We start from the raw sequence: 26,301 nt of genomic DNA on the forward strand, positions 1-26,301 counted from the left end.
TTTCTTAAATGACTGCTACAGGCCAAATTCACATCACCTAAAACTGATGCTAGATACCTGTGTTTAGATGACTGAAACCAGTCTCCACTAGATGGTCAGGTCATTCTGGAGGTACTGCTGGTTGTTTTAACTAGACCTCCATTGACTTTAGCAGCAGCACAGATCTCTATTTCACATGGAGACATGAATTTCAAGGTCTTACTCTGGAACTCAATCCCACTCTGCAGGTAGGAGCTCCCAACAATTTTGCTGCTGTGTGGGTGGCCTTACGAAAGATTTGCCCGAAGCTTATGAAATTTCATTCAGTGAAATCCAGAGATGTAGACACTCACAACATAAACAAAATCAATAAAACATAAACAAAATCATTGTCACAGTTTTTTAGGATATCCATTAAAAAAAAAAAAAAAAAAGAAAAAAAAAGAGAGAGAGAGAGAGAATTACTTCAGATGTGCTGTTCAACATAATGCCATTTGGCTCATCTTGAAAATTATATTTCTGAGTGTTATACAACATTATTTATAACATTCAAAATACCAATTAGGCCAGGCTTTGTATAAGTACTGAGAAAGTCACTACAACCTGAATTCGGTGAATTCTGACAATGAAAACAATAAAAAGGCTTTTCACTCTTGTGCTTTAGTCTGCAAATCTCAATTTATTTTTTTTTCTTTTCAAAATTGTTATGCACTGCTATTTGTACCCGTGAATAAGGAAACTGTGGCACACAATGGCACAATTTGTGGCACAAAAAGGCACAAATGCCTTTTTCAGTGTTACATCTGAAGTGAAAAGGGGACTCCAGTCTCCTGACTCAGCCACTGAAACACATATAATAAAAGAAATAAAATGGTTAATAAATAAAATGGTTGGTTTCATTCTTAGTGCACCCAGCTGCCTCCAGGTGGCTTCAGGTCAGACAAAAAAAAAAAAAAAATAAATAAATAAATAAATAAATAAATAAATAAATCGGTGACTCTATGAACCTATGATAGAGTAACTTACTCTTATGAGTGGCTTCACCGAAATCAGTTTGTATGAAGTTTCACTGAATTCAAATGACACCTGAGTCACTGACATAGGTTCTGTACATTCATTCTGGTCTTAGAGTAGAATGTTCTTCCTGAGATGATCTCATTTAATTATTCTCGTTTGTATTTATGGTACATTCTCTGGCAGCACTGTCTTCTAAATACTCTTAACATCTCCAGTATTATGCCCAACTATGTCTGGAATGAATCAGAAGACAGATTTAGATCTGTTATGTCATCATAAAAATTCACTTTTTCCCACCGCTTGAATGCTCACTGAAAGTTCCAGGGCACTTTTTCTTCAATTCAATTAAATTAAATTCTGAAGGTTCCTCAATAGAATAGAGAAAGTTTCAAGGCAGTGAAAATAGGGGCAGGCTTATCAAATCAAAACAATCATTAATCTGATTCTTAAACATGGTCACTCTCCAATTACTTTGCGAACTCCTAAATTTCTACAGAAAGACTGACACTTTAAAGTCATAGCCAAATTTATCCCTACTATAATGACAATGATGTAATTAAATCTGTTTTAACATACAATCAATTTGTCCAATTATGCCCAACATTCATTGATTTTGTTGATTCATAGTGTGAAGATTGAAGGCCCTCATATAATGGATGCATTCCAATCTCATTTAACAAAGCTGGCAAAAGTTTTATGATTATATTTCTGTTTATTTTTCTTTTGCAGATAAGGCTAAACTAACTCCAAAATCTGCATATTTTTGTTTATTTATGTATCTAAATGGCTCCAGCATCAATATACTATCTGAGCCCCTCCTCGTATTTAAAAATAGAAAAGAATTAAAAACAAAACGAAACAATAGCAGGCTGTTTCTTTCTTCCCTTTCCATCTGAAGGAGAAAAAGCTTGATTAGTTTATGGGAGGGGGAGGTTGTTTATTTGCTTGTTTATGTTTGTGTGTGATTGAGTAAATGTCGTGTGTATATGTTTGGAATTGGCAGGCAGCTCCTTATCTGTGCTGGCAGATATGTCCATGATCTAAAAACAGCCTGTTAGAACTGGCTGCATGTCTCACTACACACCAAGAAACAATTTCTGCAGCTGCCTCAGAGCTGAGTCCTTCTGAGACCTCATTGCCCATTTGCTGCTGGAGAAAAAACGTTTTGAACATCAATAAAATACTGCACCCACTGATTCAGATCCTCATCCAGTCCATCCTCCCCAGCTGGGTAGTATGTTATCCATTGCACCTACAAGATCAATTGTCAGCAGTGTGCTGGGCAGACATATAGAGTATAGTACACCTTGTCCATTAAATCCTTGGCTGGGATTCATCTTACCTAACACTAGACAGCTGCACTATAGCTGCCTCCAATTAAGCCAGTCCACCTCAGGTTTCCTTTACAGTTATATAGGCACTTTTAGGGCACTGTCCAACTGTGCCTATTTTTGTGTCTATTTTTGTATGACTACTTCAACATGCAATGAATTACACCCTAGAAATTCAATTCTCTGAATTCACTGAAAAGGGCCTGGCCCTGCCTTCTTTGTACCCTCCCTTCGTGTATTTATATACAATCACAGAATCATTTAGTTTGGAAAAGACATTTAATATTTCGTCCACATTACAATTTCACCACTGAATCACGTCCCTAAGTGCCACATCCACGTCTTTTAAATGTCTCCAGGGATGGCAACTCCTGTGGACAGCCTGTTCTGATGCCTAACCACCCTCACATCAAGAAATTCTTCCTGATATCCAGTCTAAACCTTCCCTGGTGCAACTTGAGGACATTTCCTCAAATCCTATCACTTGTCACCTGAGGAAGAAGGCTGACATCCTCCTTGCTGCAACCTCCTTTCAGGTAGTCATATAGAGCAATGAGGTCTCCCCTCAGCCTTCTCTTTTCCAGACCAAACAGCCCCAGTTCCCGTAGGCACTCCTCATAAGTCATGTTTTCTAGTCCCTCCACCAGCATCATTGCTCTCCTCTGCACTCGCTGGAGCAACTCAATATCCTTTCTTGTAGTGAGGAGCCCAAAACTAAACACAGTTCTTGAGATGAGGTCTCACCAGTCCAATGTACAAGGCCACAATCACATCCCTCATCCTGCTGCCCACACTGTTTCTGATACTGGCCAGGATACCACTGGTCTTCTTGGCCACCTGGGCATGTTGCTGGTTCATGTTAAAATGGCTGCTGACCAACACCCCCAGGTCCTTTACTGCTGGGCAACTTTCCAGCCACTTTTCCCCAAGCCTAGACTGCTGCATGGGGTTGTTACAACACAGGTATAGGACCTGGCACCTTGTCTTTGCTGAATGTCATGTGCTTGGACTTGGCCCATACATCTAGCCTGTCCACGTCCCTCTGCAGAGCTTTCCTACCCTCAAGCAGATCAACGCTCCCACTCAAATTGGTGTGATCTGTGAACTTACTGAGGGTGCACTTAATCCCCTCATCCAGATCACTGATTAAAATGTAAAACAAAACTGGCCCCAATACTGAGCTGTGGTGAATGCCACTGTTATCAGCCACCAACTGGATTAAACTCCATTCATAATGACTCTTTGAGCCTGGCTATCTAGACAGTTTTTTTGCCCAATGAACTGTACATCCATCCAAGCCATGAGCAGACATTTTCTCCAGGAGAAGGCTGTGGAAAGCAGCATTGAACGACCTGCTAAAGTCCAGGCAAACAACATTGACAGCCTTTCAAGTTGAAGTCCACTGAAGTCCACTAATCTGGTCATAGAAGGAGATCAGGTTAGTCAGACAGGAACTGACTTTCATAAACTCATGCTGTCTGGTCACTTGGTCATCCTGTAGTGTGCGATGAGGGGATCTGCTCCATGACCTTTCCTGGCACCAAGGTTGGACTGACAGGTCTGTAATATTGATGAGATCTCCCCTACCCTTCTCTTCTCCAGGCTGAGCAGTCTCCACTCTCTCAGCTTCATTGGAGAGGTGCCTGAATTATTTTTGTGTTCCTTTTTTGGACTCTTTCCAGTATGTCCATGTCTCTCTTGTACTGGGATGTCCAGAACTGAACACAGTTCTTCATGTGTGGCCTCATCGGTGCTGAGTAGAAGGAAGAATCACCTCCCTCAAGCAGTTGGCAACACTCCTCCTAATGCGGGCCAAATTATCATTAGCCTACTTTGTGGCAAGGGCACATTTTTGGATCACATAAATCTTGAGAAGAGACTGTAGAGAGTACAAGTTCTCCACACATGGATGAAATCAAGCCATTCTGAATACAGACATCACCAAGTCATTCCTTCTGCAGCACTGCTATGCTGGTATGTAGTATAGCTCATGAAGAGATGATGGCCCAAGGACAGAAGAAGCTCTTTTCCCAGCTACAGCTTCAACAGGAACTCTCTAACGTGCCAACAAGGACCATCTTCTTTATGATCCATTACATCTACACATTTTAATGTATCCAGATATTATACCATGCACATTGCTTATTTACTGTGTGGGAGGTAATGAAAAACACAGCCTCTCCCTCTCACTTCTATTTGCACAGTCTGGTGCAACCTGCCTGAACAAGCACTAGACTTGCAGCTACCCTGATGAACTGCAGGGTGTATAACTCCTTTGGTGTATAACTCCTGCCACATATCTTCTCTGTCCTCTGGACTTTCACACTCTGCAGACTATCACAGGATTATTCAGCCAGAGGAAGGAAAAGAAAATGTTATTATGACTGTGGATGGATCACTTTGTTTCATGTATCCCACTCTGCAATATATTGCACATTACATCTACAGTGGATAAAGTAGTTTAAATATGGGAAAGTAGGACACTTCTTAATTGAGTCATAACACTGACTCAAGTTGTGATAAATCCACGGTGGACAAGATAACTAGAAACATCAAAGGTACAAGAAGATGCATCTGGGTTCCCCACTCATACCTGAGTGCTCTTAAATTTTCTTAAATGAATAGGAAAGCAAGGGAAGCATTACTGTTTCCCGCAGTGTTTTAATGGAATACCTCACCCCTGTGTGCATTTTTCACATAAATGAGTTACTTAATTTTAGGAGGTTTTCGAGGAAGTTTCCCATGGAAACAGTTATGTGCTTGCAGCACAGAAATGGCCAGAAATTAAGAGCTGCACCTCTCCTCAACATTTCTATTGCTGTTTTATATGGGCCCTTTCACAGCAAAAATCTGTTATGAAACTCAGTCTGAGGCACTAACTCCTCCCATGTACTGCACAGATGCTTTTTGGCACATATTTTAGAATTTTACTCAGGAAGCCTAAGGAACCAGCCTTCAGACCTTTCTGTACTCTTCAAGCATCTACAGGACTTCTCAGTGATTTTTTTTGTTTGTTTGTTTGTTTGTTTTGTTTTGTTTTGTTTAAAAAAAAAAAAAAACATAGGCTGGAGTGGGGTGAATATTGTACTATGACAGGAAATGCGGGTGTGGGAAATGGACTGAAGTCAATAGGGCTTGTCTGGGCCATCCTCTGCAATAGAGCAGGATCAATACCACCTAAACCTGACGTATTTATTTTATCTGATAATCATTAACTGAAAGAAACATAGAAAGCTATGCAGTTTTAGTTGTGCTGCCACAGAAAACTGCAGAAGGGGATAAAGAGGCCCAATGGCTGAAGCAATTTCTTCCTTTAACAAGATTTTTAGAAATACTTTCTAAGTCACTCTTTCTTGCCCACCAGCATTTATAGCTTTGAGGGAGGAGTCAATTAAAAGATTTCTTTCCATATTCCTTAAATCTGCAGATCTTTTTGGAAAGATTACACTTTATATGCCTCGAATATTATCAGCAGCTTCCAAATTCAAGTTCTTTTACAGTTCCTCTTAAAAAGTTCTGGACCACTGGATTGTAACTCTTTATACTGGGTCTAATTTGTATATGAGAAGTTGAAAGCACTGTTAAACGTTACCCTAATGATTTGAAACTGTAAACCAGAATGAAATAAGTCATTGTTAGATTTGCTAAACTTGGTGACAAATGGTACATTTGGGGGTCTTGACCTTTCCCGTTTGTAATGCAGAAATTCACCAATATGTTCCATTTACTGCAATAAATTTCTGTAGTTGTCTTAGATCTGTCTTACAAAATGGCTTTAAGAACTGTATTTGAGAATTTATAAGGTTTAAAATTTTCCCCCTTGTTGAAGGAATGAAAAGATCTTTTTTTTTTCACAACTTTGTTAAATTTCAGATGACTTCCATCAGAGCTTTCACTTTGTCTTGGTGTGGAGCACACATAGCCTTCCTCAGAGCTGGCTGAGGAAGGACAAGTGCTGACTGCCTCAACATCTTCCTTGGCAGGTGACACTAAGCATTTGCCACAGGAGATGTTTTTAATAAAGGGTTGCAGATCCCTCATCCTTTCAACTCATTAGCAAACTGAACCTCAGACATCCTCCCGGATTACTTCTCCCATATATAATATGAGGCAAGACCAGTTCAGGAGGCAAGCCTTAGGAGGGTCAGATATCTGACAAACTGACACAGTAAGATCTTTTCTTCCTGCCATTAAAGGCTCTTTTTTTGGACCATCTCCCATTATTGAACATTGTCCTTCAATTACGACAGCAGAACTAGACAGAATGTTGCGTTAGTATTTATATCAAAAAATAGATACAGAAGGAATAGTTTTCTGCTTTTTTACTTGAAATTCCCCTATTTATTATCAGAAGATGGAGTTAGTTTCTTTTGGTTACAGAATAGTAATAAAAACTTATTCTTCCTGATTATTTAATATGACTACCAAGTTTATTTCATAATCACTGGCTGCCACAACAGAGATATGCACCCCCTGAGCGTGGCCCTCATGCTTTGTTTATAGCTGTCTTTATATTTAGAATACTAAAATATCATGAAAGCTGAGTACTCAGATTGTATTGTATCAGTGGTATGCATAATTTTCCTGGTCACTGCGTTGCCCATAGCATTAATAATTTTGATACTATAGTTTCTTCCAGGTCATGAAAAAAGGGTAAGAAATGAGAGGACCCATCTAGATGCACCTTTTCCTCAGAGGAGATTCTTCATTCACAATTACAGTCTGGAGGGGTATCCAAAAATTCTGAATCCACATCCTGATGTCCGTTTCTGGACATGTATTGTTCTACAGTTTTAATCAAAGAACCATCCAGTAGAAAGACAAATATCTTACAGTAATTTAAGCATACAATATTGGCAGTATAAACCAATATTGGCAGTATAAACCAACTATGCAATTCTGCCCACAAAAGATATCAAATTAGACTGGTTCTATTTTCCTTCAGATTGAGATAAAAGGTCATTATATTTTATTCCTTTAATTCTGTGCTAGTCAAGTCACTTAGCAGTCATACCATTCTTTATTTGGGATCCTTTATCTTAAATTTTGTAATTGCAATGACGGAACATGAATGGGATGTTCTGAAGTAGTGGGAACCATCTACCTTCAATTCAAAGGCAACAGATATCTTCACAATGTTATTATGCATTAATGCCCTTTCCTTACACATTATGTAAAAACAGACAGATGCATATATATGCATTATTAATATATATATATATTAATATGCATATTAATACATATATTAATAACCTGATCGAGTTTTGCCAGTACAGAAAAAATAAGAAACCTGTTAAAGGAACAGATACCAGCATTTGTTGCTGTTGTTGTTTTGTTAGTTTTTATTTTTTTATTTTTTTTCTCCATGAACAGTTGGCACTTAAAATGATATTGGAGCAACCAAAAAATTTTGGTTTTGTCTGCTTTACAAGCCAATCTGCATGGGAATAGATGAAAATAGTACACAAAACTAAGAAATAGTTCTTACTGTCAAGGAATTCATGGCTGCCAACAATATTTTGTCCCCGTTATGATTGTTTGGACCTTCACATTATCTAAACCCTTGTACTGTCTTATAACTCTGGAATATTATCTAAATCCTTGCAACATCTTGTAATCATACACCTCTTTAATATTTTCCTTTAAAAAGCCTTCAGGCTTTTTCCATTTCTTCTATCAAAGTTAAAATGACCAAAATTAGTGAAATATTGAGAAGACACAGTGTAGTGTCAATTCCCATGATACTCTAATATTACAATATCCTCTAATCATTTTGTTCCATTTCAGACCAACTATATGTAACTGTGATCCCCATCAACACTACATCCAAAATTTTAAAAGAATCATTATTCTGAGAGGACTTATTATTCAAAGTAAATGAATAGCCTTAGAGAGCTAAATTAATAAGGAACACTGGTTAAGCCAACTATAAAATATTACTGCCACTGGGATATTGAATAAGCGAGTTATTTGAGAGATTGATAGCATCTTTGTCCCTATGCATACACAAGGCTATCCTTTTTGGTATCTTATAAATAAGCTGCATATTTAAGAATATTTCTTGCCTTCCAGCCTTTTTTTCTTTTTTTTTTTTTTTGGTAGCTTAATTCTTCAGAATCACAAGGAAAATATTAGGTTCTCCTGTTTCATGAACTAACTCTGTTGAAGACCCTCGACCCTGTGGCATTTATTTCTTCTTAAAACATGAACACAGAGCTGAAGTTATCTGAAGTTATCCCATTAATTAATTAATAAGTGACATTCTCAAACTTTTACGAACAGGCACTGTTTAAAATATCACCATTGTTTTTCAAAAGCTTTTTCTTACTATTAATGAAAAACAAATTTTAAAATGTCCTGTTTCATAAATCAGTACTCTTTTTTTTGTATTATTATTATCTTTTTAACATTTAAAACTGTGCTCCTTTTGTAGATCAGCAGCTATACAAACAATCTCTGCTGCCTCCAGTAGAATGATATTTTGCATGTGATAATCACTTCTATCTTTCTCAGAGATTTAAGAATGTTGTTTTACTTCTTTGCATGCAAATACTTTTAAAATAGAGTAGTGGTCCAGATTTTTAGGTATCTCTGACTTTAGTGAAGCCATAGATAAAAGAATGGGGGCTTGCTTAATCGTATTAAAGATTTCTAAATAAAACAATCGTAATTATTAAAGCCAGGAATGGAAGAATGGGGGCTCACTTAATTGCATTAAAATAGATATTGCTGACTGTCTTTGTTTACTGCTGTGCAAATTAACCGAAACAAGGAGTGTCGGGGCCCCTCACAGAGGATGTTTCCTGACAAAATGGGGAACCTGTCTCAAAAACCGGATGAGACTGACCTTGTTGTTTGGACAAGAACCAAGGAGCAGCTGTGCCTGTACAAAGGCAGGGGAGGGGGTCAACTAGTAGTGATGAAGAGGAGTTAGCAGCCTTCATCCCCACGACCCCCCAGTGACCATCACCAGAAGGCACTGCGCAAGTGCGGATGGTAGGAGTTCATGGAAATGACTTCTTGAAGCTAATTTTAATACAAACCAGGGATAGGTTATGAACATGTATAGCTGTATTAGGAAACTGCATGCATATGTAACTTTTTATTGCATATAACCAAAGCAAGTTGCTGTGTTAGGCTGTGCATGCCTTTGGGAGCTATCCCGCATGTGCCCAGTGCCGAAATAAACCACATACCTACTATATAACTCATTTGCTTTGACTTGTAGAGTTCTTCCACAAGTCATTAGGAGAAATGCAGCACAACTAGGGACACACTACGAAGAAACTAGGATGACCATCTCCTCTGGGTGTATCACAATCTCCAGCCAGTTTGCATGCAGCATGGCAGGAAAGCACTTTGCCATCAGAAACAATTGAAGTGAGCAGATTTAGCCCAGTGAGAGCCAAACACCAGCAGTAGTAGTAGAACAGGGATACTTCCCCATGAGGGAGGCAGAACCAGAGGTGTACGGGTTTAAAAGTTGTCTTCCTACAGTGACCAAGTGTACTGTGTGGGGGACCATCACTGTGCTGCTGGAAGCAGAAATAATGCCCCAAAGGCAAAAATGGAACATGATCTCCAAAGAAGTATCACCTCCTCTCCTCCACCCTATCAAGGCGTTTCTACCTTCCTGGGGTGACACTGACACATTGCGAAACTCTCTGCAAACACGCAGAGAGAGGCAGAAAGGGCAAATTCCTGCAGGTGACGAAGGAAAGTCCGGGACTCCGAACACCTCCAAAAACTGGAGGAGCCCCGATTTCTTCGCCTGGAGGAGAGGAAGCACGAACACCACCGCTAAAACAAGAAATAAAGACCCGCCAAGGTTTACACGGCGGCACTGCGAGGGCTGCCCCGACTGACGGAGTCCCCGCCGCCGCCATTTTGCGGCCGCCCGGCGGCTCTGCGCACGCCCATCGCGGCCGCAGCGGGGCCGCGGGCAGCCGCCGGCCCCATGGAGGAAGATGGAGGCCGGGGAGCCGCGGCCAGCCCGGGGGCCAGCGCCCGCTTCGTGCGGTGCCTTTACGCGGTGGGCTTCCTGGTAAGCGGCGGCGGGGGGCTGTGCCGGGTGAGGGGAGGTGAAGCCCTCCCCGCCCCGCGGCTCTGGGGACCTCTGCCGGGGCGGTGCTCGTGGTGGTGGCGGTGGCAGAGGGCGCCTGCCCGTGAGGGTCCCTCAGCTGCTCGGGAGGCGCTGCAAAGCCCGGGGTTAATCAGGCATTGGGCTTCTGTCTCCTTTTCTCTTTCCTCGGACACCCGGTCAGAGCCCCCGGTGCTCCCACCGAGCCTGCGGTGGGGCCTGAGGTGGTGTTGGGTCCCTCCCTTGCGCTGCAGGCGAGGTTGCCACGTTGCTTAGCTGCTTTTCTGGAGTTAAAACACTTGCTGTAGCAAAGGTCTGTAGCAGCTGGGCTGTTTTTCCACTGTGATCAGTCATGTGGCCTGCCCTGGTATGGGTTGCATCCAGTGAATGCAACAGAATAATGGCGTATCGCCATTAAGTCTTATTTTACATATATCAGAGCTGTTCTTTGCTTCCTTGAACTTATTATAAACTCAAAAACCATCTCTTTCTTAAAGAAAAAAATTACAGTGGAAAAACAGTTTGTGTTCTGTATTTTACAAGTCTTGGGAAACAGGATGATTTAATATAATACCTTTTTAACTAATACCTAGCTGACACGAAGCTTTGAGTACGCACTGCAACCAAGCAAAAAATGAGTGCAATTACAATGGTGTGGAGTGTGGTGAAATACAGAGCTGTCACTGGTTATGCAAGGCCTGTAACCAAGCAAATGCAATATTGTTGCCGTTTGACATGAGATGTTATAAGCGAAATGACAAAATAACCAGTTATTAAAGAATAGCGGTCAATGTGTCTTGCCCAACTTGCTTGCCTGTGACAAGTTGAATAATACCAGGATGCATTCTGAGGCCTGAACTTTTCAATATCTTTATCCCTGACCTCGACGAAGTGGCAGACTGCACTCTCTTCATGTTTGCAGATGACATATAAGTAGGGGGTGCAGTTTAAGGCAGGGGTGCTATCCGGGGGGGAGCTAGGCAAGTTGGATAGATGAGCTGACAGTAGCCTTATGAAACCGAATGAGGACAACTGCTGTCTTGTAATTGGCAAGAAATAAGCCCTTCCAAATACACAAGCAGGGGAGTAGCTCTTCTGATAAGGCCCTGGTGGGAGAAAGTGAGCTGAATATAAGCGAGCACTGTGCCCTGGTAGACAGGCAGTCAGCAGCATCCTGGGCTGTGTGAACAAAGAAGTGATGTTACTTCACTCAGTACTTGCGAGAATGCATTTAAAATATTGTGTCCAGGTTGGAGAGAGCTTCCTGGGCCACCAGGATGGCTGGAGAGGTGGAACACTTGCCCTGTGAGGAGAGGCTGAGGAGGAACCTGGCAGCAACCTTTCCTGTACCAGAAAGGAGGTACAAGAAGAAGGACCTAGACTCCACAGGGTGGTGCATGGCAAGAGTAAGAGGGACACAAGTCCTGCATGCAGTCAGAACCTCTCATTTTAATTTCAGGAAAGCCTTTTTTTACCATGACGATAGTCAAACAGCAGGACAGGTCATCAGAGATGTTGTACAGTCTCTGTCCTTGGAGGTTTTCAAGGCATGACTGGTTAAAGCCGTGAGTTACCAGGTCTGACTTCAAAGCTGGCCCTGCTGGGGACTGGACTAGAAACCTCCTGAGGTCCCTTCCAAGGGGATGATTCTATTTTTCCATGGTTCTATAAACTAGTGCTTGGAATAGCTTTTTGAGCCCTAATACGGTTTTACTGATGATGTTTGTAAGTCATGTGGGCTGTTTTAACTTTTTAAGTCTTGGTTGCAACCATCATAAGAGACTTAATGACAGACTGTTGGAATTTACTCAGTGGCATTCATTGTTGCAATTATTCTGACTGTGGGCATACTATGAACAGCTAGTCTACTTCAGCTTCAGCAGTCAGTGATAAAAGGTGATCTTGCTTCAGTAGCTCTCCTTTGTAAGGTTCAGCTCTGATAAAAGGCTCGTACCAACAGCGTATAGTGAATGAACTACTGGGTTAATGTGGTTAGCTTAACAAAAGATAAAAAGTTGAGAGGACTGAGTAGGATATCCTTGTACCATTCAGAATGGGCAATGTCCTTTGCTCTCCTCTTACAAGAAGTTTTCTACTTGTGCTTTGTTCTATGTGTTTTTTTAATGTTTTTGCCTTTACATTTCTTCAGTTATACAGAAATAGAGTGTTCTGTCTTAGCTTCTGCCCCATCCTGGTTGAGAGTTAGAGTACTGTAGGTTTTCTAAATCCACTCCCTCTGCGCAAGTAAAAAATATTTAGGCGACTGAAATGACAGACCACTTTGAATTTAAAATACTAGTGCCAAGTACTTTTCTTGTTAAACAGGTAAATATTCCCATAGCATATATTAAAATGCAATGTTTATATGTGTATCTTCAGAATGTTTGTATCTGGAGAGGGGAAAGTACTGATGTTTTCATAGTTTTCACTACAGTGTGAGGCAATCCTGTAGCTTTCAGCTTCTGTGTTTATAAATTTGTACATACAGGGTATGCTGCAGAGGTTATGACATACCACATTAGACATGAAAACTTTTTTTTTTTTTTTTAATCTTGTACTAATGCAGAAATCATTTTGAATTAGTGACTGACTGTTGTTAAGCCAGGTTGCTACCATCTCTGTAGAAGTGATCACTTCCTAAAACTTTTCCTGCCTTCTTTTCAGGATTTATTTGGTGTGAGTATGGTTGTTCCTTTAATGAACCTTCATATCAAATCTCTAGGAGCAAGTCCTACAGTTGCTGGAATAATAGGTGAGTTGCAGTACTCCATTGATTTACCAAAGAATTTACCTGCAAATTGGACATTGAAGCACAATTCTTCCTTGCTAGTAGCATGATAAAAAGTAATGACAAATTCAAAATAAAAATGTAAGGAAAATCATGCTGTGTTAGATCCAGAGACCTGTCCAACCTCCTGTCAGTAGCCTAAAGCAGAGTCCTGGGAAAGTGCATTCTTGGCAAGAATAAGGAAGTCTTGCAATAATACTTGGTATTATTATAATAATAATACATATAATGTACATATACAAATAATAATAATAATACATGTGCTTTTCCAGCATCCAAGAATTCACAGCTCAGCAACTCTGGGATCCAGAGCTGTAGCTTTTACTTCTGTTGTTATTTGCAGGCTTTCCAAACAGTATTCCTACGGGTGGTTCTCCCAAGCTTTCCAATGCTCCTGATTGCTTCCCATTTGATTAAATTCCTTGCAGCTGCCTGATAAAAAATATATATATATATAAATATAAAAAAAATATATATATCTTTAAATAATATTTACAAGTAAACTCTGAAGTTTCGGAGTTCTATGTTAAAAATTAACTGGTAAGATGAAGTTCCATGGTTCTAAGGTTCTTATTTATATATATTATGGTTCTGTTTATGGTTTGCTATGATACAAGTGTGATATTCTTCATAGCCATGTGTGGTTAACTTGGATTTTGTTATTATTATTTTTATTAACCTGATTTATTTATTTTTTTTTATTTTGGATGAAAGCACTTTTTGTGAAATGATTTATTTCTGCTCTGAGGTGGCAATATTATTTTAAGCAGCAGTCCATCAAAAATATGTTTGCATTTCAACAGTCTGCTTTGATTTAAGCTTTAAAAAAATAGATTTTGAGGTGTATTCTTGTAAAAGAAAGAATTTGGCAGATGTTTCTCTGTGCTTTTCTTTGCTGCTTCTCTTCTGTCACTAACTGCGCTAAACTCAGCCTCTAAAATGAAAGAGTAGGGTCTGTGGTTTCTTCAGGGCTTCTGTGGTACCTTGGAATAGGTTGAAGTGCCAAGTGGAAAGTAATTACAGCCTTCCAGTAATGAAATCCTCTCCTGATTCTGAGAAAGGAGTTATAAATGCCAAGATCTCCTTTGCTTAATACACCATGCAAAGCAACATCCTTCTACATTACATAGCTTTGTGAGTTTGATCAGCAGTTACTTTTTCACTCCTGAAACTATTTTCCTTGCGGTCTAAACTTCATCCTTGGTTTGTTCTGTTCCCTCTTCTTTCAGTAAATTATTCCTAGAATCTTTCTCATGTTTCCTCATTTAAGATTTTGTGCACTTTTCATAAAATAATAATAATAATTTTTCCTGTTGGTATTTTACTTGTTTGTTTTAGGGTCTCTCTATGGTATAATGCAGCTATTTTCCAGCACATTTGTGGTGAGTTCTAACACTGCTTTTTAAAGTACATTGGTATTTCTATGGATTTTATGGAAAAAAGAGAATTAGGTTAATAATAACATTTCTTGAAATATTGAAAGTGTTTATGGTGTTCACGTAAGCATTTTGGGTTTGACAGAACTATGTTTTTTTTGCCTTTTTGTTTCACTTAAAGCAAATACCTAGATCCTTCAGAACATTTCTAAATAGAATGAAGTCTTTAGACCGAAGCTAGAATTCAGGTTTGGTGTCAGTCACACGCCACATCTTAATCACGCAGGGTTGTCTTCAACATTGGTGTTAGTAAAGCAGTTTTCTTCAGTGCAGCAGCCTTTCTAAAAAACAGTCTCATGAGTCAGCTCTTCATAATCCTGTTACCTAGAGCTTGCTTTCCCTGCTTCATAAGCAGTGTCTTGTAATCTGTCATATGGCCTATACTCAGTGCAGTGTGTCTTTGAGCTTTGTTTAGTTTTCTGTTTGTGTGTTGTTGTTGTTTTCATTTTTTTTTCTTACATCCTGACTGAAAAAGAGTTCTAAGATTTGTCAAGCCCAAACTTGCTGAACACACACTTTACCTATTAATACCTTAGATCCCTGCATTTAACCAGGAACACCTTTAATATTATTACCCTGGTACCTCATAGTTCTCAAGAGAGCAGATTTTGAGCATCTTATGAAAAACTGTTTGAGAGTTTGTTATGCAGGCCACCTGGGATAACTTGCTTCTGTAATTTTGTGGCATTTTCTTTGAACTGCAAGACCACTACCTACTTTCTTAAAAACCTTCTTCCTGTTTGGAAACAAGCTGATTTATAAATATGCTACGTATAAGTTTACTGTTTGACCTTCTCGTAATTACTTCCTACTTTTCCACTCTCAGGTGACAAACTCCTACCTTAATGCCATCTGTTTTAGGATGCTCAGCAAATGTCTACTCCATAGCAACCATTGTTGCAACCAAATATTTGTGGTTGGTTGTGATGACATTTTCAGAGGGCCAGCATCAATAGTATTTGAGGGTGTTTATTGCAGGATTGTATTTTTAAAAAGAAGAATGTATTTTTTAAAGCTTTATACATGACATTAAATAGAATCATAGTTTCAGCAGCTGCACTGCCAGCAGGACAGAACTCTGCTTGTCACTTCCAGACTTATTACGCAAGTTTCCTAAGTGCTTTAAGCTTATTAAGCTTTCACTGGCAGTCCTTTTTTTTTTTTCTCAGTTTAATTTAGACATACTGATTGTGCATTGTATCTAGTTAAATGTTATAAAATGATCTTTAATTCCTTCTTTGTGAAGGGCTGCTGGAGTGATATAGTAGGAAGACGGTATTCCCTGCTTACATGCATTCTTCTCAGTGCACTGGGTTACTTCATTCTTGGAATGTCCACCACTGTGTACCTGTTCGCCATTTCTAGAGTCCCTGTAGGTGAGTAAGCACTTGGCATTTTGCAGTTTAAATTCTCTGTACTTTCAGCTTGAGAATTGCTGCTAGAGAAGTGGTGGCATGTGGGTAACTACGCAGCATCATCCAACAGTACCAGCTGAACCCTGCTAATGGAAGCACCTCTACAAATTAATTCTCATGATTTTTCTGAAAATAATTTGAAATGTCAGCTGTTCAAATGAAACTGTCACAAGTTTTATGCCACTTTTAGTGGTTGAGTTTTATGAGAATAGTAATGCAGCAATTCCATGAAAGCAACTGTTGTAAGGTTAGTCTTTAGGGGTACCCAATATACCTGGTCACTGATGAAATCTTGCAATGCAGAATTGAATGATTTGTACATTTTTTTTTTCTTTTGTTCTGTTTTGGTTTTATGCTGAAAACATACTTTTAAGTGATACTACAAAATCTGGATGAAATTTTAGTTCAGTGCTTCAGTAGAATATTTATGTGCAAAAGCGTGTGTTTTTGCTGCACATAAGCTAAGTTTGTAGCAACGTTCATAAAAGAATTTTTGTAATAGCTGAACAACTATTGTACATGTTCTGATGTACATTGCTGTTACTATGAACACTTCTACTGATGGGCACTTTTGTGCCTTATGGTCCCGATTTAGGAACTCCTTGTATTGTTTCTTAATTTAAAGAAAATTTGCTAATGAATGATTTGGTGGATCAAATGATTACTCAGTAGAAGTAATACTTTTTAATACTAACAGCACTGTGCCTGTGATAGATGGTCAGAGTGGTTCTGGTCAGAGTGAAGGAACTTAAAAGATTGTATTGTTAGTATTCCTGCAGCATGCTTACACTTCTGTGCTCTTCTTTTGCCACTCATCAGTCTCTAATATGAATTTGGTGCATTACAGTCCTGGAAATCTCCGTACTCAGCAAAGTTGTTACTGAGCTATGTCTATAAGAGAAAAGCCATTTCTGCTCCACCTTTACCCATCCATGTGATCCTGTTTTAGAGATTGTGTTATTCTTAGTGTGCTCCAGCACTCAGCTTATTTACTTCTTATTCTTCCAGTAGGTGGAGGAGCACTTCATTAACTCAGTTATCTGAGTAGTTTTGATTCTTAGGTCCAAATCCTTGAACAGCCGGGATGATGGTCATGGCTCAACACACTGTATAGCTCTAGCATTGAAGAATTTTTCTGTTTGTGGAATATTAAAAATATAAATAATACATATTTTTTAATACTGATAATTAAGATAGTGTCTGGAATTTTTAATTTTATGAATTAAACAATGCACATTTTTTTAATATTATGTTGCAGGTATTTTCAAACACACACTCTCTATCTCTAAAGCCCTGCTTTCTGATTTGGTTTCTGAGAGAGACCGCCCTTTAGTAATGGGGCGTTTCAATGCAGCCTCCAGTGTGGGCTTCATTCTGGGACCTGTTGTTGGTGGCTACCTTACAGAGTTGAAAGATGGCTTCTATCAAACGTCTTTCATCTGTGCTTCTATTTTCCTTCTGAATGCTGGTAAGTTTTGTCACATTTTGCATTTTGTGTTCCTTCACTCCCTGCTCTTGTATGTTTTTGTCATTTGTCACACCTAGAATTCACGGTTGCTTTTACTATTTATGGCACACATGTTCTGTATATTAATAGTACCCTTTGAATTTGAGCCTGTGTGGAAGAGCAGGAATTTTAAAACAGTCAACTGTAGTTGCTTCTCCATTACATTGCTTTTATAGTCAGACACAGGAATGGGAGCTTTGTATGTGCCCAAAGATGGCAACTGGAAATCAGAATTTTGGCTTCAGTCTTTAGATTACTATGTTGTGAGGGTGTTTATGTTTTCAGTCCTTCATTTCATTTTACCACGTTTAAAATTGAACTGTGAATAATATTAGACATAATCTTTGTAATTTTTTAAGGTGAAATGATTGTTGAAGTCATTTATTTATTTTATTTTTTTACACTAACAGTAAACTTACCATCAGACTAATGTCAGACCATAAAATTAAAATTAGTTGATTTTATTAAATTGCATTTTGATCTATTTAGGTCTTGTCTGGATGTTACCCTGGAGTGAAGAAAACACTGGCAATGGGAAACACAAACAAGGGAAGAAAAGGACAGACAGTATCACAGCAAAACCAAATTGTGACCTGCAGTTGAAATCAGTAACTAATGGAACTGTGGTCATTGATAGTCCTTTCCAGTCTCCATGGGTCCAAATTGTGACAGTGCTGAAAAGGATTAAAGAAATTGCATGTTCTGACTTGTGGGATATATTTTTAGTGCGGTTACTGATGTCTGTCACTATACTGCTGTACCATAGCAATTTTAGTCTAGCCTTGGAGGAGAGATTTGGGGTGAAACCCTTGTTCTCTGGATACCTAATGAGCTACAGCAGTTCGCTCGGAGTCCTGGCTGGTTGTCTGCTTGGACCAATAACAAGACTGTATCAGCACAACACTTACAGACTTCTGTTGCACTCCAGCACTTTTACCTGCACGTTGATTCTCCTGTATGCATCAGCGCTTAGCATATGGATGGTCATTTTGTCTTCTACCTTCTTAGCCTTTTCAACTACTATAGGTCGTACTTGCATCATTGATCTTGAACTGACCATCGGTGGGAATGAGGCCAGCGGTACACTCCTGGGTGTTGGACAGTCTGTGACATCAGTGGGACGTATAATTGCCCCGCTCCTTTCTGGAATTGCACAGGAGTTCAGTCCTTGTGGCCCTCCAAGCCTAGCGGTTGGATTGGCTTTGTTAGCTATTCTGATAATGAACGTAAACAAACAGAAATATTGTAGCAGTGGAAATGTTAAGTTAAAAAATCAGTAGCTGCAAATTTGGATTGTGTGGATGTATCTTACAGAAGAGGCAAAGTAAACCAACCTGGGGTGATGCTTACACCTACCAGACCTGTACAACAGTAACGGGATCTTTTACAAGGGCACGTTATGTTCACGTGGACAACACGTAACAAACTTGTTGGAGGCAAATACATTTAAATGTCTGCTGCAGGACTGATATATTTTTGAACTGGTACCACTAGAACTCTGATAAGAGGGACAGATATTACTGTACAGTATGGGCTGGGTTTTTTTTATGGACTTTTAACCTTTCTGGAGGGAAAAAAGGATAACTTGAAGTACACAAATCCTGTTTGTAGCTAACATTTGAAACAGTATTTAGACTGACTTTAAAAGGTGCAGACAGAAGTTGATTTGTATTATTTAATCAGAAGTGAATTGTTATTATTTAATTGGAATTTGCATTATAACTCGTTAGCCTTATTTTCTTATGCTGTGGCCTGCTTCCATATGTCTGCTGTGACAATAGCTTCATTAATAGGATGTTTGCTTATATGATTTCGTTAAGCATACTTTGTCTACAAAACTTGTGCAGCATGATTAGGCACCTTAGGATAGCCATCTGGCCTGTTTTCTAATCTCTCCCAGGTAACAGAATTGGGTATAAGCTAACTTAGTGTGTTAGCAAGCCTAAAATGGACAATTTTAGAATAACGGGACATTCAGACGGAAACTGAGACCAAACCTAAGATTTGTTGAACCTTGAACTGGTAGCTTCTATTTAGTGTTGACTTCTACTGAGCAACTTTGTCATAAATAATTTTTTAATACTTACTGTGCAGGTTTTGTACCTTTGTTTTAAGAATAAATTTTCTTCTCAAGTCTTTAAATGACTGTTAAGGTCTGCCAGAGCAACCAACAGTAATTCTAAGATGGCTCTGGATTAATGCATTTTCTCTCATCACTGGAGGCATAGGTGACATTTTAGTGGCAAAACAAAAAGTGTCGATTTGTTTGTATTTTGGTCTTATTTGTCTGAACTTCTTAAGTAATGAGAGTTTACTCTCCGAGCTACAGTGAGAGTTGTAGTGCTTCCTTGTGACATTTGTTGTTGGAGCCTATATTGCTTACCAGTAACCACTGTTTGTATTTAATCTGAAACATATATAAAAAAGTATTTTGCACTGATAATGTTCCATGTGCTTTTCCTGGCATTACTTGATGAAAGTACAAAGTCAACTACATAGAATTTTTATTTTTTTGATTTGAAAAAAGTTTTTAAAAAGTTCCCTTGAACACATCTGTGCAAGTAAGGTTGCTACTTTAGGAGAATCTCAGTGTTTTGCACTTTATATTTTCTTTTCCAGTGCCTGCTGCCATTTAAGTCCTATCTGAAATCTCAGTCATTCCAGTGACACCACTATGAGAATATATGGAGGGAGCTCTGAGTTTTTAATTGTATATATTGACGTAATAAGTGTCTTATTACATTGCTGCTATGATGTCAGTAACTATCCTCAGAATTACTTATTGTAGTAACCTGTGTTTAATTTATCCTAGGAACTTAAGGCATTTTATTTTGTGTTACCTTCCCTTGTCTTGCTTGATAGATGCTTCAAAACATTCTTACCCTTAATTTCCTATCCTCTTTCTTTCCATGTCTTAAATAGATTTCAGTATTTATTTTTACCTAAAGCCACTCTTCTGTAAGTCAGCAATTTCTGTTTTGCAAGTACAGCATAGGTTAAAAGAAAAAAGGGAGGGAAAGTGGGACCTAAAAAACGAATGTATTTGAAATATTTTGTAATTTTTACTATGATTATTGGCTATGCTAGGTAACAGATAACATTTGCCCTTCTAGAGTTGCTGCACTGTTTAAAGCTAAATTCTGTAAACATAAAATTCAGTTTATACTGTACAGCTCACAGAATATTGCTTTTCTGCCTATAAAAGCTTCAGTCTCACTGTTTTTTATACATGAGTAAAAATGTGCTTTCCACAATGATTAAATATTTTTGTTTAATACTATTTTGAAAAATAGGTCTCCATATACACTAAATAAAAATGAAATCAAATATTTTCATTGAGAAATCTTTGGAAGGCTGTGATCTCAGGGAATTTACAACTGGTGTTATGGAAGGATTTTTTTTTTTTTGTTAAATGTAGGCCAAAATGATTTTCAGAAGTGCTAACATTTCTTCTTGAAAAGACTCAGTTACAGATTTTTTTTTATTATTATTATTATTTTTAGGAATAGTAATAAAATGAAATTGTGTTCCACTTTTATCATTTTGTCACTGTGTTTTTTCTTCTCTTCCTCTGCTGAAACTATAGCATGAAATAGAAATGGTCAAGTTAATGTTAAAGAAGTGCATTTTTTTTTTCTTTATGGACTAGCTGTTCCTTAAAATGATCATTTGAGTCTGTCTGCTTTTAATGTAAAAGGCAAAGAAGCAAACCAAGTGGCCTGACAGCGAATGAAAAAGAAGAAAAAAATGAAAACAAAGAACTTACCAGTTTTAAGATGGAATGCTTAAAGCTACTGTTCCTAGTGTGTGGAGACCATGTTTGCATCCCTCATGTTGCCATGGCCATGTAAGCAGCAAGTGATGAGTAAATGATGTCCCAGGAGAGAAGGAGATGTGACTCCCCCTTTTAAGCTGAGGGAGAAGCAGTCGCAGCTATTTTTGACTACATTCTGCTGGGCTTTACTGAATTACTCAGCAGTTTCTTTGATCCAGTTGTGGTATCTGAACATAACAAAACCTCTAAATATGGACTAAACTGGAAAAATAAGTTTCAACCTGCAAATGACTGCAAAGTGAGATTTTTCCCTTACTCACTATTACTTTAGTTTTGGGTTAGTTTTCTTCAGTTTGGAGGCAGGGTTGATTATTATTTATTTATTTACTTACTTACTTATTTACTTACTGCTTTTTCCTTTTGAAATGTTCGCTTTTTTAATGTTGACCTTTATGATCAGCTAATGCTGAAGAAACCATATACTGAGCAGTATTTTTTCTGTAAAACAACTGGTAGTGTATGATAGGTACTCATTTTGTTGTTTTTAAATGATGAAATACATGTAAGATTTATTGTTGGTTTATGCTCTCTACATTCCAACAGATATTTTATAAATCTATCAGTTCTGCATGTTTATTTATTTTTGTGGTTGCTTTGTGTGTGTGATTTTTTTTTTTTTTTTTTTTACTCTGAATTTACTCAGCACAGACCCACCACAGAGGTCTGTACTGTTCTCATTTTCTAAGAACATGTTTCCTGAGGACCATATAATGCAGCTACAGTATTGCTTGTTTATTGGCTTGCTCGTCACTTCAAGCACTCATTAATTTCATTGAAATCAAGCAGACTGCATCCACTGTGGATATGTTCAAGCATTACCACTCCCCCCTCTTCCCCCCACCTCTTCCCCCCTTCAGTTAGGGGTGCTGTGGACTATCCCTGGGTAAGTAATGCTTTATAGCTTGGCACTTTGGGATTTGGAAACTGAAACTGTGCCATTGTTGCTATAAATTTGAAGACTCGTTCACAAAGAGATCATCAAGAGATGAATCTTGTAAGGAAGTTTATTATGGCCTGGACTTTGAGAATAAATTTATTTTGAGTGGAGGTCAGACCTTTTTCTCATAAAAATTAAATAGTTAATGGTGCTTCTTTTAAAATGAAGTCTTGAAAATTTCTGAGGCCAACTTAGAAAAGAAGCTAAATATTTAGTTACTTTTAATCCAACGTTAACATCAAAGAGCTATTTTTGAGAAATGCTTTGTAATTGGAGCTGCTCTTGCATTCTGTCAAGTCTATTAAACAAGGTGATAGCAATAATATGAAAAATAAATAAGCTGGGGTATTTAAAACACTTTTACCTTTCTGTGGCTAAAAATTACTTCTTGAAACAAAACCTTTGGCAGCTAGAGTGCTGTTGCAACTCATACAATACCAATGTGAACCTCAGCACATTCCAGATCATGAAACAGTGAGACTCACCAGATCAACCAGTGTAACTATTATTTTCCTCCTGCAATATTAGCCCCAGGTATCAAATGTCACAGGATAAAAATTCTTCTAAAGCTTCTCAGCCCTGTACACGGATTGTATCAGGGTTTGACTGCGTGGAGAAACAATGCTAGCTCAATATCCCATTGTGTTGTCCTATTAGAAGACCTGTCCAGCACCTGCAGAAGGAATTCTGGTGGAGAAAAGTCTCAAGTGGCACAGTGCAGTTTTCAGCCCCAAACCTGATTAACTCCCAAATGCTGAGGTACCCTTCAATTGTTAAGAGGAGAATTAAGCTGTAATATATATTTTAATAAAAAAATAAAATATCTACCAATTAGCAATTAGTCCTTCTTTCTCTTCAGGATTTAAATAGCACCTGAATAAGGTGAGTTAAGTAGTTCATTAATTCCCTCTGTACTGGATCCTAAAGCAGATCCTCATTCTCCTGCTTGGACTTGATACCTCCTGCATCTTGTTTTCTGGGCTGTGCCTCCCGGCCTCTACTGTTGGCCTGGCTGGCACTGTGTGCTGCAGATGCTGTGTTTTAAGCAATCATAGTTTTATAGGACCAGAGCTCTTGCGGTACAAGCATGCCTCCAACCAATTTCAAAATCCTTCATCTTTTCAGGAGCTGGGGATGTTGGCAGAACCTAGACAGTTTTGGAAATGGTGACCAGCTGAAGCACTTCTTGCAGTGTCAGCCTTAAAAGGTTTCTGGTGTCTGGAACTGATGGACTTGGCATCTCTTGAAAAAGCTGGTGCAGAGTGCAATGTATTTACTTCCAGAGACCCCAAGGTACTATTCAGAACAGCATGCATGTTATTTTGGCCAAGTTTTCAACTCAGTTTGTTCCCCTATGTGATTTCTATGTGGCTTCAACAGAGAATGATATTCTTAAGTTTCTAAATTGTTATGCAGCAGGGTTATCTTCTGTTAAACACCTGTCATTTCAGTGGGCCTTGAATTACACTTCAGTACCAAGCAGTACAGCCCTTAAAATTTGGTCTCTTAAAGCAAATTATTCTTGTTTTCTCTTCCAAATATATGCTTAAACAGATAACTGGCTGTCTATCTACACTGTAGCCCTTGCTCTACCTACTTTCTTATCCTATTTGCTTTCAATTTTATAGGCCTCAGAAGCTGAAGGGGAAAAGAAACTCCCAGAGAACCCTAATTCACAGTGTAACATATATTTTCTACTGTCTCATCCCTAAAATTGGACAGCTGGGCATTTATCAAGGCAGTAAAATATTGATACTACAGAGAGCACTGGGGAGTCCATATGGAAACAAACAACAACAACAAAAAGAAATGTGTGGATTTGGCATGTTTCCCAGCCAATGCTGAAGATCTGGTTTTCCGAAGTGAAAAGCGTGTCCCAAGTCAATACACGTTTTTCTCCATCAGATGGTGCTCGAGGACAGCTTTATTGGGCTTCTCGTTCTCTAGCAGACAAGCTTTCTTGGATACAACGTTAAGGTTTCTTATGCAAGCTGAATCTAGACGGGCACCTGGGGAAGAGGCAAAAGTGCTACTGAACTTGTTTACTCTTTGCAGGAGAGGAGAGGAAGAAAAAAAAGAAAAAAAAAAAAAAAAGAGCGAGACAAACCGCAGACCAAAACCAGAGTATGAGTTGAATGAGGGGCTACCTGGGACATAGCCTGTGTCACCTGCAGCTGTCTTTGCTACTGAAAAGACCAACCAGGCAGGGAAGCAGTTCCCAAGGTGATAAGGTCTGTCCTAGCAGCATCAGAAAAGAGCCTGAAAGGGGTGGGAGGAGCAGTAGAGGGAAAGGGAGGCAGCACTTGCAAGGAGCCAGAGTCCCAGGAGATGTGATTCCGCATTGCAGTGTAACCATGCTGGAGGTTTACCTTGATGCTCCTCTTCTGAGGTTCTCGAAGTGCTTTGAAAAGGTAGCAAATTGCTGGTGTGTCTTGAAGCACCAAGAGCATATTTCATAAGAACAACCTCTACCTTTGTGTTTTTACAATGGGGAACCCAGTTCAAGTACCAATGATCTAAGCAAGTGCTGCACTAGTGGACAACACAAGGAAAGCTGTCAGGTTCCTAAAACCTACATCCATTATTTAACATTGTGCCAATAAAACCAACAACCATTTTTTTTTAAAAAAACATGACATCTTTCCCCAATTACTTGGTCATTACCAGCACATGAAGGAGAAAGCTCCACAGAGAATAAACTAAATGTCAATGTGCAACATTGTACATTTATTTATTTGGTCAGATTTCAGATGGACCTGCTATAAAACACCTGGTCTAAACAGTCCCATCTGCAGAGAGGTTTCGGAACTGAAATCCAAACTTAAGGCTTCTTTCTTATTTAATTGTGATATCAGTAATGCAGTGATAGAGTACTTGCTGGCAGTTTTACAGTTGAAATATATTTTCCTGCAGAAATACATTCAAATTTGTTTTTAAAGCTTACTGACTTCGTTAGAACCCGGTTTTATTTCCAGACAAGATATGATCGTTAAAGGGTAGACAAATATTGCCTTCCACAAAAATCATTTTTTTTAAATAGCCATGAACACCTGACTGAGATTCCTAGGGTTCACCTAGTCATCTCTCTGCAGCTTAAAATTTGCATTTGACAAACAGCAGAAATTGCATAGCCTGAACAGAGGAAAAAGATTAAAAGATGTGACAATAAAAGAGTTCAGGCAGGTTTGACATTTTAAATACATACATTAAATGAATATTTTGGAAAAGCTGTTAAGTGAAGGAAAGTCATTATCCCTATTTATAAAACTCATTTACCAGCCCGCCCACAAACCTTTGAAAGAAATTTACCCTGTGATTTTAAAAGGAAATTTGATTTTTAATAGTTCTTTCAAAATGAGCCTAAATTAAAAAAAAAAAAAAAAAAAAAGAAGTAAATCTTATTGCCCACAGATTTAGAAATGTGCTAACGAAAAAAAAAAGTTATGATTTCACAGTGTACATTCTTAACTGAAAGTTATGAATCTTGTAACAAGAAGAATGAAAATGATTTTTGCATTGTGCTGAAATGTGTATCTGTGCTGAAGAAAGCTCAAAACTTAAGATAAAGTGGGACAGAAAGTGCAAATTCCTGAGAGCTATTAAGTATCATTTATTTTAATGCACCCTCCCTTCTCATATGCACTCAGATGACAGCCATTTATGCTAGGGTGAAGAAAGTCTGCATTTCTTATGGGTTTTAGTAAGGTGCACAGTGACTGCAAGTGATTCCAGAGCTCTGTGGTGCTACTTTGACTGTACAAACAAATCAGAAGGAACATTTGTGTTCCTTGGAGTGCATAGCCCAAAGAAAAGATGATCCTTCCCCCTTATAAATGAAGAAACAGTAAAACAAGTTGACCAGGTTCACAAGCATGAGTGAAGGAGCTTTCTTGAACCTCGGTGGTCCCAAAACTCAAACAGGGCACTGCTGGCTTCATCTATGTGCAGTGCTCTACAACTATTCTACTGCTGTGTT

General features: G+C 38.6%; 1 protein-coding gene across 1 annotated transcript; it reads left to right on the plus strand.

Annotated features, from left to right (window-relative positions):
* Positions 1-10,053: 10,053 nt before the first annotated feature.
* MFSD9 (major facilitator superfamily domain containing 9) lies at positions 10,054-21,077 on the plus strand. Its single transcript, XM_084305511.1, has 6 exons — positions 10,054-10,371; positions 13,072-13,159; positions 14,534-14,577; positions 15,878-16,007; positions 17,305-17,514; positions 18,043-21,077. The coding sequence occupies exons 1-6, from the start codon at positions 10,285-10,287 to the stop codon at positions 18,831-18,833; spliced, it is 1,350 nt and encodes a 449-aa protein (XP_084161637.1). The 5' UTR covers positions 10,054-10,284; the 3' UTR covers positions 18,834-21,077.
* The last annotated feature ends 5,224 nt before the right edge of the window (positions 21,078-26,301 follow it).

The sequence above is a fragment of the Netta rufina genome (genome assembly GCF_964035555.1).
Source record: "Netta rufina genome assembly, chromosome: 1".
Taxonomy (NCBI): Eukaryota; Metazoa; Chordata; class Aves; order Anseriformes; family Anatidae; genus Netta; species Netta rufina.